The sequence below is a fragment of the Pleurodeles waltl genome, chromosome 11 (genome assembly GCF_031143425.1).
Source record: "Pleurodeles waltl isolate 20211129_DDA chromosome 11, aPleWal1.hap1.20221129, whole genome shotgun sequence".
NCBI classification, from domain to species: Eukaryota; Metazoa; Chordata; class Amphibia; order Caudata; family Salamandridae; genus Pleurodeles; species Pleurodeles waltl.
In genome coordinates this window covers 529,813,110-529,836,413 of record NC_090450.1, presented here as the reverse complement: position 1 = coordinate 529,836,413, position 23,304 = coordinate 529,813,110, and the positions used below count along the sequence as shown (strand labels likewise).

General features: G+C 47.9%; 1 protein-coding gene across 1 annotated transcript in view; it reads right to left on the bottom strand.

Annotated features, from left to right (window-relative positions):
• XRN1 (5'-3' exoribonuclease 1) overlaps positions 1-23,304 on the bottom strand; it is an 838,379-nt gene that overhangs the window by 101,401 nt on the left and 713,674 nt on the right. Inside the window, exon 41 of the mRNA XM_069213922.1 lies at positions 18,234-18,394. Within this exon, the coding sequence (XP_069070023.1) occupies positions 18,234-18,394 (161 nt within the window). The remainder of the gene's footprint in view (positions 1-18,233; positions 18,395-23,304) is intronic.

Genomic DNA, 23,304 nt, shown 5'->3' with positions numbered 1-23,304 from the left:
AGGGTCCTGAAATTGCCACCCTTTTGATAAGTTGGTGTAATTCCACCATTGCAGAGAGTTGTAAGTCTGGCGGTCCAACAAAACTAGATCGTGAAGTTGACCCTGTGCCTGAGACCATTGTTGAGAGAGACACTCATGTTTAGACGTGCATTGGGTACTACTTGCCATGCACAATGCCTCCTTCCCAACAGTTTCATGATAAACCTTACTGTCTAAGTTTGATTTTATTGTAGCTGAGATATGAGATTGTGGAAAGCTTGAATTCTCTGTGGGCTTGGGTAAGCTAACGCTGACTGAGTGTTCAGAATTGCTCCCAGATATGGTTGTATTTGCGCTGGTTGCAAATTAGATTTTTGGTAATTGATTGTGAACCCTAGACTGTGTAGGGTATTGATTGTTTATTGTGTGTGCTGTTGACAAATTTGAATGGTACTGGCCTTTATTAGCCAGTCGTCCAGATAGGGAAAGATGAACGAGTTACTTACCTTCGGTAACGACTTTTCTGGTGGATACATTAGCTACCTGTGGATTCCTCACCTAATGAATACTCCCATGGCGCCAGCATTCGACGGAAATCTTCTTACTAGTCTCTGCACGTCGACGAGGACGTCACTCTTGCCCACGCGACGCCGTCTGACGTCATACAGGCAATAAGAGGTCCTCGCCGACGTGCCGATGACAGTACCAATTTTTTTTACGTGCATGAGAATAATAATAATAACCCAATGTAATGAAAGAGCAAAGCAACATCTCTTAATATTGTAAATCACACAACATTGCAATAAAATAGCTGTAGATTTAATATAACCTTTTTTTTTTTTTTAAACAAATAAATATATATATACATACGAATCATGTATATACACAATATATATAGATTTATATATAAATATACACATATATACAAATATCATATATGCAAAATGTATTGCAACTTTGAAAACCAAAAGGAGCACACTCAAGGATTGCTTGGAGAGACCAAAAAGGCAACGGGGAGGCGGGTGGGACCGTGAGGAATCCACAGGTAGCTAATGTATCCACCAGAAAAGTCGTTACCGAAGGTAAGTAACTCGTTCTTCTGATGGATACAACCACCTGTGGATTCCTCACCTAATGAATAGAGTCCCAAAGCAGTACCACGCCCGGCGGTGGGTGCCTAAATGGTCAAACCAAGAAATCCTGCAGCACTGACCGTGCAAAATGACCGTCCTTTCTGACTTCAGAGTCCAAACAGTAATGTTTCACAAAAGTGTGAAGGGACGACCAAGTTGCGGCCTTGCAGATGTCGACCACAGGAACACCTCTGGCCAAGGCCGAAGTGGCCGACTTAGCTCTGGTGGAATGAGCTCTAATGCCCTCAGGAGGATCCTTCTTTGCCAAAGAGTAACAGATTTTAATGCAAAGAACAACCCACCTGGATAGTGTTCTCTTGTGGACTGCCTTTCCTCTCCTCTTGCCCACGTATCCAATAAACAGCTGATCCTCCAGCCTGATATCCTTCATTCTGTCGATATAGAAGCTCAACGCCCTTTTTGGGTCCAGGCGATGTAGTCTTTCTTCCTCCTTTGAAGGATGAGGCGGAGGATAAAACGTGGGCAAAGTGATTGTCTGAGCCAAATGAAAGGGTGAAACAACCTTCGGAAGGAAAGCAGCCTTGGTCCTCAACACCACCTTATCCCCATAAAACGTTATATAAGGGGGTTTAACCGATGAGGCCTGCAACTCACTCACTCTCCTTGCAGATGTTATAGCTACCAGGAATACTGTTTTAATAACCAAATACCTTAAAGGGCAAGAATGCATAGGCTCAAAAGGGGACCCCATAAGGAAAGTCAGGACCAAGGACAAATCCCATTGAGGCATAATGAATGGTTTTGGAGGATATTGATTCAGAAGACCTTTCAAGAATCTGAGAACAATAGGGGATTTAAATAACGACGGTTGGTCTGGAAGACAAATGAAGGCTGACAAGGCCGACAAATAACCCTTAATGGTAGCCACTGCACAACCTTTCTGCGCTAGAGACAGTGCAAAAGACAAAACATGTGACAGATGAGCATGTAAGGGATCAATCTGTCTCTCTCCACACCACATAACAAATTTAGACCACCTATTAGCGTAGATAGATTTAGTGGAGTGTCGCCTGGCCGCTAAGATAACATCCACTACATCAGGCGGGAGAGAGAAGGAACTCAGGTTGCCCCGTTCAATCTCCAAGCATGTAGGTGCAGACTCTGGAGGTTGGGGTGTAAAACCTGCCCCTGCGACTGCGAGAGGAGGTCTGCCCTGAGAGGGAGACGGAGCGGAGGGCACAGTGAGAGTTGGAGAAGGTCGGAGTACCATACCCTCCTTGGCCAATCCGGAGCTATTAAGATGACTTCGGCCCGGTCTTGGCGAATTTTCCTCAACACTCGAGTAATCAAGGGTATGGGGGGAAACGCGTAAAGCAACTGGTCGCACCAGGTTATCTGAAACGCGTCCCCCAACGCTCCCTGCATCGGATACTGGAGGCTGCAGAATAACGGGCAATGCGCGTTCTCCTGAGTGGCAAACAGATCTATCCGAGGAAACCCCCACATCTGGAAGATTAAACAGACTTGATCTGGATGGAGACGCCACTCGTGGTCTGCCGAGAATTGGCGACTGAGACTGTCCGCACGTACATTCAAGACCCCAGCCAGATGATTTGCCACCAAGCAAATCTGATGGTCCTTTGCCCAGGACCATAGCCGAAGAGCTTCTCTGCAGAGAAGGTACGACCCTACTCCTCCCTGTTTGTTTATGTACCACATCGTGGTAGTATTGTCCGTCAGGACCTGTACCGACTGACCACGAAGGGATGGGAGGAAGGCCTTGAGAGCCAGACGTACAGCCCGTAACTCCAACAGATTGATATGAAACACCTGTTCCTCTGGAGACCAAAGCCCTTTGATCTCCAGATCCCCCAGATGAGCTCCCCATCCTAGGGTGGAAGCATCCGTTATTACCGTGGCCACTGGTGGCGACTGCGCGAACGGCTTTCCCTGTGAAAGATTGCTGCCCGCAATCCACCACTTCAATTCCACAGCAGCATCTCTGGAGATCTTGACAGTACCTTCTAAATCTCCCTTGTGTTGAGACCACTGCCTTCGGAGGCACCACTGAAGAGCCCTCATGTGCCAGCGAGCATGCGTGACCAACAGAATGCAGGAGGCGAACAGACCGAGCAGACGAAGGACCTTGAGGACTGGAACTACCGCTCCATTTCGAAACATTGGAACCAATTCCTGAATATCTTGAATCCGCTGAGGCGGAGGAAAGGCTTGACTCAATGTTGTATCCAGTACTGCCCCTATGAACAGGAGGCGCTGAGAGGGCTCCAGGTGAGATTTGGGCACGTTCACCGAAAAGCCCAGGTCGAACAACAACTGGGTTGTTGACTGCAGATGATGCGACACAAGCTCCGGGGACTTGGCTTTGATCAACCAGTCGTCCAAGTAAGGGAATACTGCTATCCCCTTCCTTCTGAGCTCTGCCGCAACCACTGACATCACCTTTGTGAAGACTCGAGGTGCTGAAGTAAGACCAAACGGGAGGACCGCAAACTGATAGTGCTGCGACCCTACCACAAACCGGAGATACTTCCTGTGCGACTTGAGTATCGGGATATGAAAGTAAGCATCCTGCAAGTCGACAGACACCATCCAATCTTCCTTGTTCAACGCCAAAAGCACCTGTGCTAGGGTCAGCATCTTGAACTTTTCCTGTTTGAGGAACCAATTCAAGATCCTCAGATCCAGGATTGGTCTCAACTGACCATCCTTTTTGGGAATCAGGAAGTATCTTGAGTAACAACCTCGACCCCTTTCCTGCTCTGGGACCAACTCTACCGCGCCCTTCGAAAGGAGGACTTGAACCTCCTGTTCTAGCAACAGGAGGTGTTCTTCTGAACAATAAGATGGGCGGGGCGGGATGAGGGGCGGGAACTCCCGAAAGGGAAGGGCGTAGCCTTTTCCCACAATGCCGAGAACCCAAGTGTCCGTGGTGATAGACTTCCACTTGTGGAGAAAATGCTGTAATCTTCCCCCTACAGGAGAGGAGTGAGTGGGAAACGGCGGAAGCCTAAGGCTGCTTCCCCTGCTGCACCCCTCCAGAGGACGAGGAAGAGGCAGAGTGCTGTTGAGAGGCTCCTCTGGTACGGACCCCACCCCTCCCCCTCCCTCTAAATGACCTATAGGGGAGGGAAGAGGCGGGTTGCTGGAACCTCCCCCGAAAGGAAGAGGAATAAGAGCCACGCCCAAATCCCCGAAACCTCCTGAAAAATCTAGAAGAAACAGAGGAAGAAGGAGCTTGCAGTCCTAACGATTTAGCTGTGGCTCTGCTCTCCTTAAATCGTTCCAAGGCCGAATCTGCCTTGGCTCCAAAGAGTCTGTCCCCATCAAACGGGAGGTCCAGCAGGGTCGACTGCACATCCGCAGAGAACCCTGAGTTTCGGAGCCAGGCCTGTCTTCTTGCCACCACAGCCGTGCCCATCGCCCTGGCCACCGAGTCGGTCGTGTCCAGCCCAGACTGGATAATCTGGGTCGCGGCAGCCTGGGCGTCCGAGACCACATCCAAGAGACCCTGGGGGAGCTCCGTAAATGAAGACGAAATATCATCCATCAGAGCATGGATGTACCTCCCCAGAATGCACGTTGCGTTGGTGGCCTTCAACGCCAAACTGCATGACGAAAATATTTTCTTGGACTGCGCATCCAGTTTCTTGGAGTCTCTGTCTCCAGGCACCGTCGGGAAGGAACCAGGCGCTGACTTTGAGGAACAGGAGGCTTGCACCACCAAGCTCTCCGGCGTAGGGTGTCTAGAGAGAAAGCCAGGGTCAGATGGTGCAGCTCGATACCTCCTGGCCACAGCCCTATGAACGGCCAAGGAAGACACCGGCTTCTTCCACACCTCCAACACCGGATCCAGCAAAGCCTCATTAAATGGCAAGAGAGGCTCAGCTGCAGCAGAGGCCGGATGCAATACCTCCGTCAGCAAATTCTGCTTCGCCTCTGCCACCGGCAAAGGCAGGTCCAAAAAGCTCGCTGCCTTCCTCACCACAGCATGAAAGGAAGCAGCCTCCTCCGTATATTCCCCTGGAGATGAAAGGTCCCACTCAGGGGAAGTGTCCAGCCCACTGGCTGTATCCAGACCATGCAGTCCGTCTCCAGAGTCCTCAATCTCTCCCTCCTCTAGGACTCGCTGGTACTCCTGCTCTTCTAAAAGACGGAGAGCACGCCTCCTCGAATGAAGTCTCTCCTCGATACGCGGAGTCGACATGGCCTCCGCCGACGTCGAAGAACGGCGCCGATCTCCAGAAGCATCCGACGCCGCGTCCGGCGCCACAGGCAGCTTCGGCGCCGAGGCAGGAGCCGGAGGACGAGGTCTTGGAGCCGATGGACCAACCGGAGTCACAGGGCAAAATCCTGACTTCGACGGAAGGGCAACCTCCGGGGCCGAAACATCCGAAGCCACCGGAGCGGCCACCGACGCCGGCACCGGCGCCGAGCCCACATTCCCAAAAGGGAGAAAGGGCATAAAGGGTGCCGGCCGAAGAGGCGCAGGATCACCCAACGAAAAGGCCAAGGGACCCGAAGGACCAGCCGGAGCAGCTCCTGGAGCCATCTGCTGAAAGATGGTATACATCGCATTAAGAAACGCGGGACTATCGGCTCCAGGAGTGGGAAAAGCCGGATACTGGGGTGCCTGGATCGAGGGCGACCCCGACGCCGGCCTCGACGTCTGCGACGCCGGAGAAAACACAAGAGGCTGCACCACCTCAAACACCAACGCCTGACCAGGCGAAGTCGGTGACGCCGGAGAGGGCAACGGCGTCGAAGGATGCGGCGTGACCGTGGGGCTGACCTCCCAAGTCTTCCGACGCCGAGCCGAAGGTGACCTCGAACGAGACTCCTTGCTGGAATGACGTCGTGAGTCTCTACGGCGCCGGGAATCTCGATGACGCCGGTGAGACCTTGGCGAAGAAGACTTCTTATGATGTTTCTCCTTCTTCTTTGACTTTGCCATGAATAACTTGGCCTCACGCTCTTTGAGGGCCTTCGGATTCATGTGTTGACATGAATCGCAAGTCGAGACGTCGTGGTCGGAGCTCAAACACCATAGACAGTCGGAGTGAGGATCTGTAACTGACATCTTGCCCCCACACTCTCGACAGGGCTTGAAACCCGACTTCCTCTGAGACATTGTTACCGCAGAGAAGACTACGCAGCAGACAATACACTGTAACCACGAAGGTAACAGTAGCTCCCCCGAAGATAACCGTTTCGAATGCACGGAAAAAAGGGAACTGTCATCGGCACGTCGGCGAGGACCTCTTATTGCCTGTATGACGTCAGACGGCGTCGCGTGGGCAAGAGTGACGTCCTCGTCGACGTGCAGAGACTAGTAAGAAGATTTCCGTCGAATGCTGGCGCCATGGGAGTATTCATTAGGTGAGGAATCCACAGGTAGTTGTATCCATCAGAAATGTATATGTTCCCTTCTGAGGTATGCTGCAACCACTGCTAGGCATTTAGTGAATACCCTTGGTGCTATTGTTACTCCAAAGGATAGCACTTCGCATTGGCAGTGCTTGCCTGCTATCACAAATCCTAACTATTTGCTATGTGCTGAATTTATGGGAATATGGAAGTAAGCATCTTTTAGATCTAATGCTGTCATGTAGCCCTGTTTTTGTAGTAAGGGAATGACATCCTGAAGCGTGACCATTTGGAAATGCTCTGAGAGAATGTATTAATTGAGGGGTCTGAGATCCAGGATTGGTGTGAGAGTACCATACGTCTTTGGTATGAGGAAGTATAGAGAATATACTCCTGTCCCTTGTTGCGGTATAGATACGATCTCTATTGCACCTTTGAGTAGAAGTGATTGTACTTCTTGTTTTAACAAAATGAGGTGTTCTAGCGAAAGCCTGTGCGAGCGAGGAGGAATGTTTGGTGGAGTAGAGATGAGTTCTAGGCAATAACCATTTTGGATAATTGACAGCACCCATTGGTCAGATGTAATGTTGTGCCATTGATGGTAGAAATGTCACAGTCTTTCTCCCACAGGAGATGTATACTATGTGGGGATGTGGAGAAAGTCACTGTTTTGATGAGGTGGAGGCACCTCTTGTGGCAGTGGATTTCCCTCTACCCCTAAAGTTGTTTCCTCTGTAGGATACTCTGAAAGACCCTCTAGAGTAATATTTTCCCAGCTTTTGTTGGGACGTACAGGGTCCGATGTTGATGGTTTAAAACCACCTCTGAAGTGGGGCCTGCGAAAAGTACCCCAAACAGGTGTTGTATAAAGGGCACCCATGGCCTTAGCTGTGTCAGAGCCCTTTTTAAATTTCTCTATGGTGGTATGCACCTCTGGTCCAAATAACTGCTGTTTGTTAAACGGCATAATAAGTACAGCTTGTTGTATCTCAGGGCTGAACCCTGAAGATGGCAACCAAGGATGCCTTCTGATGATTACACTAGTGTAAATACCCCTAGCTGTGGTATCTGCTGCAGCTAGCGCAGATCTAATTTGGTTGTTGGAGATAGCCTGTCCCTCTACTACCTGCTGTGCCCTTTTTTGGTGTTCCTGTGGGATATATTGTAGGAACTCCTCCATTTCATCCCAATGGGCTCTATCGTTAATGGCTAAAAGAGCCTGGGAGTTGGCAATTCTCCAGTGATTTGCAGCTTCAGTTGCCACTCTCTTCCTTGCTGCGTCAAATTTGCCCTTTTTCTTGCAGCACTAACAATAGAATCAGGTGGCAATTGTTGGGTGATGAAGAATGGATCTGATGGTGCAAGCTTTGTATTTCTTGTCCAACCTTGGTGTAAGCACCCTAGCCTTTACTGGCTTCTAAAGAATGTCATCGGCATGTTTAAGAATACATGGGAGCATTGGTAGGCATTGGTACTCTTTGTGTGTAGAGGATAGTGTGTTAAATAAAAAATCATCCTCTATGAGATCTGAGTGCAACTGCACATTGTGATTGGCAGCTGCTCTAGCAGTTACCTGATTATAGGCTGTGGTGTCTTCAGGTGGAGCTGGCCTAGTGGGATATACATCAGGATCATTAGATGGAATAGAGTCCTGGTTATACAAATCCCATGGGTCCTACATGATAAGGATTGTCACCCAAGTCATCCCCATGTGAAGAAACAGGGGACTGCGGAGAAAATTGTGTAGGTGAAGGTAGTAGTGGTGGAGTATCAGGTGGTGGTGGTTAAGTGGGAAGCAAATGAGAATGTGGTAGTGAAGGCTGATGTACTGCCTTTGACTTCTCCTTATGTTTGAAAATGTTGGCAGGTGAAGGCCCGGCTTCCAAAGTCTCTTGAAAAGATAGTTTACTTTTAATTGTAGAAGGAGGGGAAGCAATAATCATTCCAGGATCCTTATGGATTTGGATTTTGCGTTATCATCCATCACTTCAAGTACAGGTCTCATGTCTGACGATTCTTCTGCAGCTGGAACATATTTCTTCCCCACAGGTTTGTGCTCCGAAAGCTTGGAGACCGAATATTTTAATCAGGCCGAGAATGTCGGCTTTGAAACTGATGGAAGCTTTTTGGCTCCGAGATGGATGTTGGGTGTTTCAGCTCTGAGGTGGAAGATGGATGTTTTGGCTCCAAGGTGAAAGCCTCCAATCTTCGAGTCGATCCTGAAACAGGTATGGAATGTTGTTCGGTCGACGCCAAATGTATTTTGGTCTTTTTCAATGCCGAATCCGTGGGTCGGAAATCAAGATGTATCTTTCAGATCCGACCATGGCTGGCAAGCAGTGGTGGACCCGAGACCAGTTGTGATGACTTTTTGGGTGTTTTTTGGTGATGGAAAGGGGCTGGCGTATTCACGTACTGCGGCGCTGGAATCACCTGGCTGACCCCATCAGACTCACGGTCGGAATCAGAATCTGCGATGGAAACTGCAGTCTACGCTTGTTATTCACCAAGAATGTCGGGCGTTTGTCGGTCGACTGGGATGCCACCTCTAACCAACGCGCTCTTCGATACCGGAGAGTTTTCTTGAAGCAGAAGGATCGATATGCCTCACAGCTTTCCTCATTGTGATTGGTAGAGAGGCAGAGGTTGCACACAGAGCGTTGGTTGGTGTAGGGGAACTTGCCATGGCACCAAGGGTAAAAGCGAAATGGAGTCCGATCTATCAGCCTGTGTCGAAGTAGGCCCGAGAAGGGTGTGGTCGCCTGAAGGGGCGTTTAATCGATCCCGGCGATACAATTGGATTGAGTATTGTCAGAAAAACGCAAGTGAAAAAAATACCAACTTTAAGAGAACAAATAGAGATGTTCCGATAGTACCGAACCGAGATCTACCGGAGCGAGAGAGAACAATTCCGAACCTGACAGCGGAGAGAAAACAATCTAACAAAAGGACTCGATGCCCATGCGTGCTAGCACCGACAGGAGGAGTCACTCGATCTCGTGACTCGAAAAAACTTCTTTGAAGAAAAACAACTTGCAACACTCCGAGCCCAACACTAGATTGCGGACTTATGCAAAGCATGTGTATCTGCAGCTACACATGTTATCGACATAAAGGCACTGACACCAGCAAGCAGATGTGGCACTATATTGGGGGTGTGGGGTGGGGGGGAGGGTGTCAATGTCGCATCCGGGGCAGGATGGATCCGATGTGAAGCTGCACAATACTAACTACTAACATGCAAGGGAACTGCTAGCAAATGCATCTGGATCCAGAGTAGCACCTGGGGAAATTCACAAGGTGAGTAATTTGCCATTAAAAGTCCCTATCTCAACTATGTGTCATCAGTTCAGGTATATAGACCAAGGCCAAAAGAGCAGGCTATATTTTCTATCAGTGTCAAGTACCATGAGAGGGTAAAAACACTGGGGTACAGCATATGTTTATTGTTTAGAGGATTATATGTTCTCTCCAATGATCACCAGTTTACTTCTGTTTTTAAAGAAGGATGAAATTTATAGAGCAACCAACACCTAGATTTTGAAGATATTTTACTAGTATAGCATGGCCAATGGTGTTGAATGCAGGGGAGAGATCAAGTAAGATCAAAGCTGGAGAAGTATTCACTGCAAGATGTGAACCATCCACTGTTGCTAGCAGTTTTAGTTCTGTGGTCTGATTTGGGCAAAGGTCAACCTGGGAATCATTTAAAAATAGTGAGACATTCAAGGAAATGCTTCAAGTGTTTTGTTATATGTCTCAAGGATTTTACCCACTGTGTAAAGTGATGAGGTGGTAATTAGAGACTAAAAGAGGACTGGAATTGACCTTTTGAATAGATGGACTATAATATCCTTTTTAGAGGTTATGAAGTTATGCCCAATTTTCAAGAAGCACTGATGATGTTGCGTGGAACAAGTGGGTCACAGAGTTCTAGAAATATATTGTTAGAGTCTGATATCCCATTCCAGATGATTGATATATGAATGGATGAATGACATACTGTTTTGCAACCATAGAAACCATGTGCCACTGAGTGGCACCAAAGGGCTCTACTTTAAACAAGGAAAATGAAGGCACAGAAATGTATGACATTATGGATGAATAATCTTTGCAACACGGCAGCATCTCTTGATGTTCCATAATTGATAATTGTGAAACTTGGTCCTCTTGGCAGGGTCACCCTCAAATATTTTGCCTTCACCACTCTGGTTTTCTGAATCTGTTTTTGTTGGACTTTAGGATTCTGTGCACTTTACCATTGCTAACCAGTGCTTAAGTGCTTGTGATCTCCCCCTAAAACAAGATCAAAAGCCAATGGGCACATTTCATTTATTTATAAGTCCCTAGTAAAATGGTACACCTGTACCCACTGCCTGTAAATGAAATGCTACTAGTGGACCAGCAGCACTTATTCTACCACCTATTTAAGTAGCTTTTCAAAACATGTCTCAGGTCTGTGTGCAGTTTTAAACTGACAATTTCACCTGGCAAAATAAACTTTTTCCAGGTCTGAACCTTCCTTTTTAACACATATGAGCCACCCCTGAAGTAGGCCCTGAACAGCTGATAGGGCAGGGTGAATTGTATTTAAAAGAAATTGGAAATTTACTTTTTACATCTCTTGGTAGTGAAAAATACTTAAAGTACAAGTTACTTACCTTCGATAACAAAATATCTGGTAGAGACTGTAAGGAAATGCCTCCTTGGCATGGTCACCCCCTGACTTTTTGCTTTTGCTAAGTTATGATTTGAAAGTGTGCTGGGACCCTGCTAACCAGGCCCCAGCACCAGTGCTCTTTCCCTAAACTGTACCATTGTCTCCACAATTGGCACAACCCTGGCACCCAGCTAAGTCCCTTGTAACTGGTACCAAGGGCCCTGATGCCAGAGAAAGGTCTCTAAGGGCTGCAGCATGTCTTATGCCACCCTATGGACCCCCCACTCAGCACATGCACACTGCTTCACGGCTTGCGTGTGGTGGTGGGGAGAAAATGACTAAGTCGACATGGCACTCCCCTCAGAGTGCCATGCCAACCTCACACTGCCTGTGGCATAGGTAAAGCACCCCTCTAGCATGCCTTACAGCCCTAAGGCAGGGTGCACCATACCACAGGTGAGGGCATAAATGCATGATCACTATGCCCCTACAGCGTCTAAGCCAAACCTTAGACATTGTAAGTGCAGGGTAGCCATAAGAGTATATGGTCTGGGAGTCTGTCAAACATGAACTCCACAGCACCATAATGGCTACACTGAAAACTGGGAAGTTTGGTATCAAACTTCTCAGCACAATAAATGCACACTGATGCTAGTGTGCAATTTATTGTAAAATACACCCAGAGGGCATCTTAGAGATGCCCCCCTGAAAACATACCCGACTTCGAGTGTAGGCTGACTAGTTTTTGCCAGCCTGCCACACACCAGACATGTTGCTGGCCACATGGGGAGAGTGCCTTTGTCACTCTGTGGCCAGGAACAAAGCCTGTATAGGGTGAAGGTGCCTCTCACCTCCCCATGCAGGATCTGTAACACCTGGCGGTGAGCCTCAAAGGCTCACCCCCTTTGTTACAGCGCCACAGGGCATCCCAGCTAGTGGAGATGCCCGCCCCTCCGGCCACTGCCCCAATTTTGGCAGCAAGGCTGGAGGAGATAATGAGGAAAACAAGGAGATTACTTGAGCCCGGTAGCTCTTGATCTTCTTGACAACTCTGGGCAGAAGAGGGATAGACGGGAAGGCGTAAAGGAGGCCGGAGTTCCACTCGAGACAAAAAGCGTCTCCGAGCAAGTGCCGCCTTGGAAACTCCAATGCGCTAAATAGCTAACAGTGCGCGTTCTCTGCGGAGGGGAAAAGATCTAACCAAGGCTCTCCCCACTTGAGAAAGAGACCTTGCGCCACCTCCGGATGGAGACGCCATTCGTGATCGACAGGGCGGCTGAGGTCGTCTGCTCTGGCGTTGAGAGAGCCCACCAGATGTTGAACCATCAGGGTAATGCCCTGATGTTCCAGCCATGTCCAGAGGCGTAGTGCCTCCTGACATAGGGTCCAGGACCCTACCCCACCCTGTTTGTTGGAGTAACACATGGCGGTAGTGTTATCCGTGAACACCTGCACCACTTTCCCTTTGAGAGAGGGAAGGAATGCTTTCAACGCAAGTCTGATCGCTCGGAGCTCCAGCATGTTGATGTGGAGTCCTGACTCCACCGGAGACCAGAGGTCTCTGAACTCTGCCTTTCCCATGTGGCCGCCCCAAACCAGAAGTGACGCATCTGTCACTATTGAGAGATCTGGTTGAGGAAGGGAGAGGGATCTGCCATTGACCCAATTGGGATTAGAAAGCCACCACTGCAGGACTTTCGCAGTCCCCTCCGAGATCTAAACCATGTCTGAGAGATTCCCCTGATGCTGCGCCCACTGGAACGTCATGTTCCACTGCAGAGCCCGCATATGCCACCTGGCATGTGCTACTAGCAGGATGCAGGAGGCCAAGAGGCCCAGCAGCCTCAGAGTCTGTCTCACCGAAACCCAAGACCAAGGCTGAAAGATCGGAATCATAGCCTGAATGTCTTGGACTCGCTTTTGGGGAGGATAAGCCCGAAACCGCACTGTGTCCAGAACTGCCCTGATGAAAGGGAGCGTCTGAGAGTGAGTCAGGTGTGACTTCAGCATGTTGATAGTGAACCCCAGCTGGTGCAGGAGGTTCGCCATAGTCTGGAGGTGTGAGACCACTGTCTGGGGCGAAGGCGCCTTCAAACAGCCAGTCGTCTAGGTAGGGGAAGACTGAGACCCCTAACCTGCGCAGATGAGCTGCAACCACCGCCATCACTTTCGTGAACACCCGAGGGGCACTGGTAAGGCCGAAAGGGAGCACGGTAAACAAAGTGCTCGTGACCTACCACGAATCATAGGTAACGTTTGTGGGCAGGCAGGATGGGGATGTGGAAATAAGCGTCCTGCAAGTCCAACGCTACCATCCAGTCTTCTGGGTCTCAGGCAGACAGAACCTCAGCCAGGGTGAGCATTTTGAACTTCTCCTTCTTGAGGAAGTAGTTCAGGTCCCGAAGATCTAGGATAGGGCGCAAGCCTTTGTCCTTCTTTGGTATCAGAAAGTAGTGGGAATAACAACCACAACCTACTTCTGGCACAGGGACCCTTTCTATAGCTCCCTTGGCCAAGAGAGCCGCGACTTCCTGGCGGAGAAGCACCAAATGATCCTCCGAAAGGGGATGAAAGGATGGTGGCATATGTGGTGGTGCAGATTCGAAAGGGAGGGAGTAGCCCTTCCGAATGATTTGCAAAACCCACCCGTCCGTGGTGATATGTTCCTAGTGGGGCAGGTGATGGCAGATTCTGCCACCTACTGGGTGGGAGTGAGGGGACGGACTAGTAAGGTTTGGAGGCTCGGCGGGGGTGGACCGGACAGACCTCTGGTTCCCTGACCCAAGACCACGTGGGATTCCGCGGCCACGCATAGGCTGTCCAGCGTGCATGGCCCGGTGGCTGATTTGAGGTCGTGACAGGGCGCCCCTTCTGTGGCCACGAAAGGGACGAAAAGCAGACTGTGGGGGGCGTGTGGCGGCAGAAAGGCCAAACGACCGAGCCATAGACCTGGACTCCTTGAACCTCTCCAAGGCAGAGTCCGCTTTGTCTCCGAAGAGACGGGTGCCATCAAAGGGCATGTCCATGAGTGACATATGGTCATCCCCTGAGAAACCAGAAGTACGTAACCAGGCATGGTGCCGTAAGGCCACTGTTGTAGCAACCGATCTGCCCAGAGAGTCGGTCGTATCCAGCCCACAACGGATGGTGAACTTCGCCGCGTCTCTCCCATCTTTGACTGCTTGGGAAACCATAGCACGGGCCTCCTCCGGTATCTGTGGCAGGAATTGTGCAACCGTATCCCACAGGGATTGGGAATACCGTCCCAAAAGGCATGCGGTGTTCACAGACCGCATCGCGAGGCTGGATGAAGAAAATAACTTCTTACCAAATTGTTCCAGCCTTTTGGATTCCCTATCCGGGGGTGCGGAAGGGAACGTGCCAGAAGAAGAGGACGCCTGGATAAGAAGACTCTCAGGCGTAGGATGTTGGGACAGGAACTTCGGGTAGTTCGGCGCAGGCCGATGGCGGCGAGCGACCGTCCTGTTCACAGGAGCCCCTGTGTTGGGTTTGGACCACGTACCCAAAAGGACGTCAGTGAGGGCTTCATTAAATGGGAGAAGGGGTTCAGATGTAGAAGCCCCAGGCTGAAGCACCTCCGTCAGGAGGTTAGACCTGACTTCGACAGTAGGTAGCTCAAGGTCAAGGACCTCAGCCGCCTTACTAACCACCTCACCATAGGTAGCTCCCTCCGCCGTAGCCACAGTAGGAGGAAACAGCATGCCAGAGTCAGGAGAAGTATCAAGATCACTGGCCTCGCCCAAGTCCTGTGCCCAGTTCATAGTAGGGTCTTCATGGTATTCATAAGGGTCCAGGGACCCCTCCAATTCCTCCCTGTATTCGTACCCATAGGAAAACGGGTCCGAATCCGACCTCAGGCGAATGGGGCCCACCGAAGCCGATGGCGTCGGCCGACGCCGCTCCGACTCCGAGTCATCGGGAATGAGAATAGGGTTGACGTCAATGGTGGGCACTACCGACATTGTGACCGTCGCTAAACGACCTGGCGCCGGGGAAGGTCTCGACTGTGCGACCGGCGTCGGTGCGGATCCGCGCACGGATTCGGAGGCGACCTCGGTGGCCGGGAACCCAAAGGCCCCTCAGCCAAGACCCTTGGGCCCGAAGGCGCCGTATCTGGGTCGGCACATCCAAAGATGAGGCGCATGGCCTCGTAGAACTCTGAGTTGGGCGGGGGTCGCTCTGGCTCCGGGAAACTCGAGGAAGCACGGAGCAACCCAGACGTAGCCTCCGAGGACGGAGGCCTAGTTCGTAGACGCTCGTCCCGCGTCGCGTCGACCGAGCGACGGGGGAAGTCGGAGAGCAATGGGACTTCATTGACTTCTTTTTCTTCTTACCTTGACCCGAATATTTGGAAGAAGACGAGTGGTGGTGGCTCAGCGACCGATCTCGAGACCTTCCTCTCGAGCGAGATCGGGTCCTACGTGGAGTCGAGTGCCGGGCCGCCATCAGCTTTAGGGACCGCTCCCTCAAAGCCTTCGGATGCATCGCCCGGCACTCAGAGCACGACTTCGGGTCGTGGTCGCGATCGAGGCACCACAGGCAGACACGATGCGGGTCCGTCAGCGTCATCATGCAGTGGCAGTCCTTGAACGGCTTGAACCCGGTCTTCGGGAACATCCTCGACGCACCAAAGGTCGCACCAAAAAATATCGACAAAACGGTCTAATTCGGGCACAAAATAGCAAGGGTAGCTCACTCGCGGATCAGCGCGTGGCGCGGAAAGAAAAGAACTGACATCACTGCGCGAGGGCGGCGTCTATGTACTACTCCCGACGTCATCACAGCGACCACAACGCCTACGGAGTCGACAGACGCCACCTACCGACGTGCAAGGGTATTGCTCGAAAAAAAAATCTCCGGATCCAGTCTGACGCTTGGGGGAAAATTCTAAGGTAAGGAATCTGCAACTAGAAGTCTCTATCAGATTTTGTTTTTCACTAATGTGAGGCCTACTTCTCCCATAGGATAAATTGGGTTACCTCATTACATTTAAGAAATTCCAAGGTTTGATTGGGAACAGGTAGAAATATCATGTTTGGACTCGAATTGTATTTTAAAGTCCTCTTTAATGGTAAAGCCAGATTTTAGACTACAATTTTGAAAATGTCACCTTAAGAAAGTTGGCATTTTCCTGCCTAAACTTTGAGGCCTTCTAGGAGTTTGCAACTGACCAGACCTGTTAATTGCTCACCCATCAGGAATACATATTTGGTCCAGACAGTGAACAACAGGACCTGGGTGTTGCTGGGAGGGGGCTATCCTGCCAGGATGGGATGGGTGAAGGGGTTCCCTGCCCAACTTACATTTCAAAGGATCTGCCTCAGTACACTCACAAAGAACTTGACACCAGCCTTTTGTCACCCCACAGATCTTGGGATTGGATAGGGAGGAAGGAAATTCCAGAACCAACTGTAGGGGGAAATTCTTTAAGTTTCTTCCACTTCAAATCTGGCACCAGGGATAAACAAAATAGGACCCGCCCTTAAGTACACTTCTGGACCTGCTGAATAGTATAGTCGGACTGCTTTCTATCCAGAGGACTGCACTGCTGCTTGAGGCCTGCCTTGGTCTTCATAGGACTGGATATTTGTTGTTATTTTGTGCTCATTTCACTTAATAATTACTCTGCTCTTCCAAATTGGTGTGGAATATATTGTGCTATGTTTTCACTTTATTACTGTTTGTGTGCTGCATAAACACATAACACAGTGCTTCTAAGTTAAGCCTGACTGCTTTTGTGTCAAACTACCAGAGGGTTAAGCACAGGCTACTTCAGTGACTTTTGTGGCTCAACTTGACAAGGATGGTGGTTGTTGTTTGAGAAGGGTTTTCATCACCCTCAACCAAAAACCATATTTCTTATAATGATTAAAACTAGCATTTCCTTTGGTTAAAATCATGCACTTTTGCTCTGAATCTGGAAAAGCGGACGTCCCCGAAATCCCTGGTACTATAACAGTACAGAGAATAATGGAACAGTTTTCAGACAGAAGACGCAGCCCTTGTATAAGTCTTTTGCTTAACAAGGATTTACACACAGATTTGAATTCTAAATATTCAACTACAGTGAATTTAAAACAATTCAACACTGAAAGAAACAGAAGGGGGCATGAAGAAAAGGCAAAGTGAGGCCTTGTATGCAAGCACAAGAAAGGGTAATTTTATAAAAAGTAAATCTCACATGATATGGTGGGTAATGTAGTTTCAAGTCTACACTCTATAATGGAAAATATGGAACTGTTGTGGGTACAGCTGTGACCATACACACAGAACAAAGTTCATCTAGAGGACTGGCAGTACACTGGTTGCAATTTTACCAGCTCATAACATTTCCAAGTTTATCATAAGGTGGCAGCATATTTTAATGAAATGAGTATACAGATGAGTCAGACGTAGGGGCAACACTCTGACCAGTATTTTGTGCTGCATTAGGTTTTCAGGTTCACCCTTCTACCATTTGGCTGCTGGCAAAAACAAGAGGGGCATGAGTAGCTTCTTTTTCTAAGAAGGACTTCAATGCCAGTGATGCATCTGCAAAGATGGAAAAAGCTGAGGGCATACTGATAGCTATGTGGAGCTTTCTAAAACCAAACTTTGGCTGAAGCTTATTTCATAAGATGATAAACATTTATTCAAAATAAAACTTAAACATATCTTTCATGAGGAATCAGTCTTAGATATGACATTCAATTCTATCTCATATATTACCAATTTACTCTTTATTCTGATTTGTTGGTTCAACAATTTGATCAGCAATGAAAAAACAACTCAACTGTGTCTTCACCTGCCCTCTATGTTGTATTTATTCTAATATCATGCCATTTTACATTGCGCAATCCATGTCTCAAAATTATCTGGTTTAGGTTCTTAAATCTTGAACGATTATTATGGACCTACAATTATTAGTGCGAGAGCACAGATATTAGCTCAGCAAATACATGATTATATACATCAGGCATGCTATAAAGTGCATTTACCCACTAACTATTTTAATGTTTACTCTACTTCTGGCAATTTATATAATGTGCCATTTATGTGCATGTGCCATCACCTACTTACATATCAATTGTTTGTGATAACATGTTTATTTGTACCTGGAGAGGTATGAACTGATTGTAGGAGCCACCAGGCACTGGTCCTGCATGAGGTAAGTTTCCAGGGTATGAGCCCTGATAGTAGGGTTTTCCAGGAATATGCACTGGTGAACGCCAAGGCACTGTTCCAAACATCTGAGGTGATGGAGGCATTATGTTAGCTGTGTTGAGAAATTAATAAGTTAAGTATTCATTTAAACTAACATTTTCAGGAGGAAAGGATAATCCATTTCCTCTCACTGAAAAAGCAAAATGTTTTTTACATTTTGCTTGTAAAATACAACTGAAAAATATAACATTTACATCCAGAAAGTAACAGCTTGAATAACATTAGTATGCTTTGCGCAAGGCACTGTTCCAAACATCTGAGGTGATGGAGACATTATGTTAGCTGTGTGGAGAAATGAATAAGTTAAGTATTCATTGAAACTAACATTTTCAGGAGGAAAGGATAATCCATTTCCACACACTGAAAAAGCAAAATGTTTTTTACATTTTGCTTGTAAAATACAACTGAAAAATATAACATTTACATCCAGAAAGTAACAGTTTGAATAACATTAGTATTCTTTGCGGTAGACAAATATAATTTAGGAAAAAGGAAACTGTAGGCATTGTTTGGGGGGAACAAATTATAATCCACCTAGTCTCAACTATCCATATGCCAGGGAATTTCAGAGGTGATTTTCACACTTAAATTTCATGTTAAGACATAGCTTATAAGACAAAGCTATCAAAATGTTAATAATTGTTGACAAGAAGAACAGGTATCCTTCACATTATCTTAGAGAAAGAAACTATATTTAGTAGTACAAAGATGATTATGATAACAATGCACTTTACACTTAAGTACAATATTTAACTTGGTTAAATATGTGTTTTCATCAAGATGTGTTCATAAACATGCTGTAGATAATTTTGCTAAAAGAACACAGCTTTCAGGAAATCTTTGCTGTATGTCTATCCAACAGAACACAAACATTGTACTTTTTAAAATTGCTACTATTTTTAGTTGCAGAATAAACAAACAGTGTCAAGACTGAGTATTTTCTAGTATAGAATAATCATCCTCATCAAAAATACTTTATTTTGGCAAACTGCCATGAAAGCAAAAAATATAATACATCAGATAAGCATTACAAATATAAAAAAACATTTGTGTACAGATATAAACAAAATTATGTACAAGAATGATGAAGTGCAAGGCAAAACAGTACCCCTTCCCTGTTCAGAGCGGGAGAAAGGATAACCCCTGTCTATAGTTCCTCTCTTTTGCATAGCCAAGTGAATGGGAGAATTTTGTCTTGAACACAACTTCTGAAAAATTCTCTACATCATTAATAAGTAGCGAGACACAGCAAACACTATGCTCTGCTTAGTGTGTTTTTAGGAATCACAGAGCTGCAGCAAAAACCCTGAGGTTGCGGCCAACAGGTACAAGTCATTTCCGTATTTCTAAATAATAACCAGGACAGAAAAAATGCCATTCAGTCTCCTCATTTAAACTGCACAGTGGGCATAAACTTCCTCCAGACGCCCCCACTTGACAGTAAACGATGCAAGAGGAAGTGCACCATACCTAAATTGCAGGTACAACTTCCTTGCTAGGGGAGGTTTTATCTAATTTAAAAACATAAAAATTTGAATACGTCTTTGAATAAAAGAAACGTATCCGTAAGGATACCACGTGAAGCATGCACAAGCAATTGCAGTCCTTTGGATTGCCTGTATTTCACTTACAAAAGCAATTTACTAACTGTAGAAGCTTCCAGGGGATCAGTCCGGAGGCTATGGCAGCCCATCTTTACCAGGGTCTCCTTTACATATCTAACCCAGGGAATACTTTCTGATCCAGCGATACCCAGAACTTCCTTCAACCCCTCTTGATAGGTCGCAAGCTCTTCTGTTGACCAAATATGTTTCTGAAACAGTATGGGCCTAACGCCTACCACCTCTGAATTTGGCTTAACATCCATGTCCAACCTAAAGGGAAGCAGGGGATGCTGGTTGGCAGCCCGCCAATTGCCCGCAAAAAGCAATTTTCCAGTTTGCAAATTTCCCATGTCCTTATGATCCCACAACTTGGCTCCAAAAAGAGATGAACCATACATCTGCTGTTTGTAAATCTGGATCAGTGGGGACAAAGGTCGAAAACATGACCTGTTCAACACTCTAATCAAAAAGCCCCTTAGTTCTGCTTCAGTCTAAGCTGTGATTTGGCTATGTGGTAGGCCCAATCAAGCTGCTATGTTAGAGTCAGCCCTAAATGCTCAAATATTTAGAATTGCTCAAAGGGGATCGCTAGCAGCTTTGGATTTGGTCGCGTACTGGGGCAAGGATTCAACACCATGTATTTAGTTTTGGACACATTTATTTCAAGTCCCTTCTGAGCACAGAGGCTCTCATAGCAATCTAAAATCTTCTGGAGCCCCACTGGTGATTTTGATAATAGTTAAGTGTTGTCTGCAAACACCAAGGCCGGGGCCTTAATGTTGGTCAGACATGGTGCATCCCTATCACAATCAGTCAAGAGGGATATTTGGTTATTAAGATATGATGTAAGGAGAGTTGGGGCCAGGACACAACCCTGCCTTACTCCTCTACTGACTGTGAATGCTTCCGTCATCTCACCCAGCTTTTCACAGCGGACCTGTGCATAAATATGGCTATGGAGCTTTATGGTTGCAGACAGGAAGTCACTGGAGTTCCCCCTATCTGCCAAAAATTGCCAAAGTGTTTCCCTTGGTTGCCAAATCAAAAGGCAAATGTAAGTCGACGAAAGCAATCTAGAGTCAGCCACCTCTGTCATTGTAACTATATTCCAGTAGATAAGCTGAAGTCTAAAAGCCTGATCTACCGTACTGGTACATACCCTAAATCCTGCCTGGAGGGGGATAATATTACTTTGTTCTCAATCCAAGTTAACAACCGCTCCAAACTAACTCTACTGAATAACTTTTGGGAGGAGTCAATGAGGCTAACTGGCCTGTAACTTCATGGATCTAGTAGAAAACCTTTCTTGTGAATTGGAACTATCTCAGCCCCTGCCCACTTGGGGGGTAAGGGCCCTGTAGGAAGTTGGCTCTGTATATACTATTTCAAAGTAAGAAATAGTGTGCACAGAGTCCAAGGGTTCCCCTTAGAGGTAAGATAGTGGCAAAAAGAGATCATTCTAATGCTCTATTTTGTGGTAGTGTGGTTGAGCAGTAGGCTTATCAGAGGGTAGTGTTAAGCATTTGTTGTACACACACAGGCAATAAACGAGGAACAAACACTCAAAGACTTAGTCCAGGCCAATAGGTTTTTATATTGAAAAATATATTTTCTTAGTTTATTTTAAGAACCACAGGTTCAAGATTTACAAACAATACTTTAAATGAAAGGCATTTCACTCAGGTATTCTAGGAACTTTGAATAATCACAATAGCATGTACAGTTTTGGCAAAAATGGCTATAAACTATTTTAAAAGTGGACACAGTGCAAAAATCAACAGTTCCTGGGGGAGGTAAGTAAATGTTAAGTTCACAGGTAAGTAAAACACTTCCAGGGTTCAAAATTGGGTCCAAGGTAGCCCACCGTTGGGGGTTCAAGGCAACCCCAAAGTTATCACACCAGCAGCTCAGGGCCGGTCAGGTGCAGAGGTCAAAGTGGTGCCCAAAACACATAGGCTTCAATGGAAATAGGGGTGCCCCGGTTCCAGTCTGCCAACAGATAAGTACCCGCGACTTCGGAGGGCAGACCAGGGGGGTTTTGTGGGGCACCGAGGGGGGGGGGGGGGGGGGGGGGGGCCACAAGCAGGCACAGACAGTACACCCTCAGCGGCACAGGGGCGGCCGGGTGCAGAGTGCAAACAGGCATCGGGTTTTCAATAGGAATCAATGGGGAGACCCGGGGGTCTCTTCAACGATGCAGGCAGGCACAGGGGGGGCTCCTCGGGGTAGCCACCATTTGGGCTAGGCAGAGGGTCGCTCCTGCACTGGAGTTCGGTTTCTTCAGGTCCTGGGGGCTGCGGGTGCAGTGTGGTTTCCAGGCGTCGGGTTCCTTGAATCAAGCAGTCGCGGTCAGGGGAGCCTCTGGATTTCCTCTGCAGGCGTCGCTGTGGGGGCTCCGGGGGGTCAACTCTGGCTACTCACGGGCTCGCAGTCGCTGGGGAGTCCTCCCTGTAGTGTTAGTTTTCCGCAGGTCGAGCCAGGGGCGTCGGGTGCAGAGTGGAAAGTCTCACACTTCCGCCGGGAAACGTGTGGTCTTTAAAAGTTGCTTCTTTGTTGCAAAGTGTTGCAGTTTCTTGAACAGGGCCGCTGTTCTCGGGAGCTTCTTGGTCCTTTAGATGCAGGGTGGTCCATTGAGGCTTCAGAGGTCGCTGGACCCTGTTGGATGCGTCGCTGTTGCAGTTTTCTTCGCAGTCGGGACACAGGCCGGTGGGGCTGGGGCCAAATCAGTTGTCGTCTCAGTCTTCGCTTCAGGGCTTCAGGTCAGCAGTCCTCCTTGTTCTTCAGGTTGCAGGAATCTATCTTCCTCAGTTCTGGGAGCCCCCAAATACTCAATTTAGGGGTGTGTTTAGGTCTGGAAGGGCAGTAGCCAATGGCTACTGGCCCGGAGGGTGGCTAAACCCTCTTTGTGCCTCCTCCCTGTGGGGAGGGGGCACATCCCTAATCCTATTGGGGGAATCCTCCAGTGGAAGATGCTCAATAGAAGTTTCTACACTAGGGCCCCAAGTGTGACTAAAAACTAAACTCAGCGCCAACCTAGGTAATCTAAAAATGATCACAACACAATTGCCCTGCCGATCCACTGGCTCCGACCCCAATCAGTCAACCCTGCATGTTAAAAGGTTATCATGGCACGGAAAGAGGAAAGTTCCTATAGCGAACCAGCCAATTTAGTCACTTGTTGGTAAGTTCCTCCTGGCTCTCTCTCTGGGCCTTCTGCAGATGAGGCATGCCTGCTAATATTAACACGTAGGGACTGTAGGAAAGTGCCCCTTTTGGCATGGTTACCCTCCCACTTTTTGCCTGATATTGATGCTGACTTGACTGAGAGAGAGTTGGTGTCTTACTATCCAGTCCACAG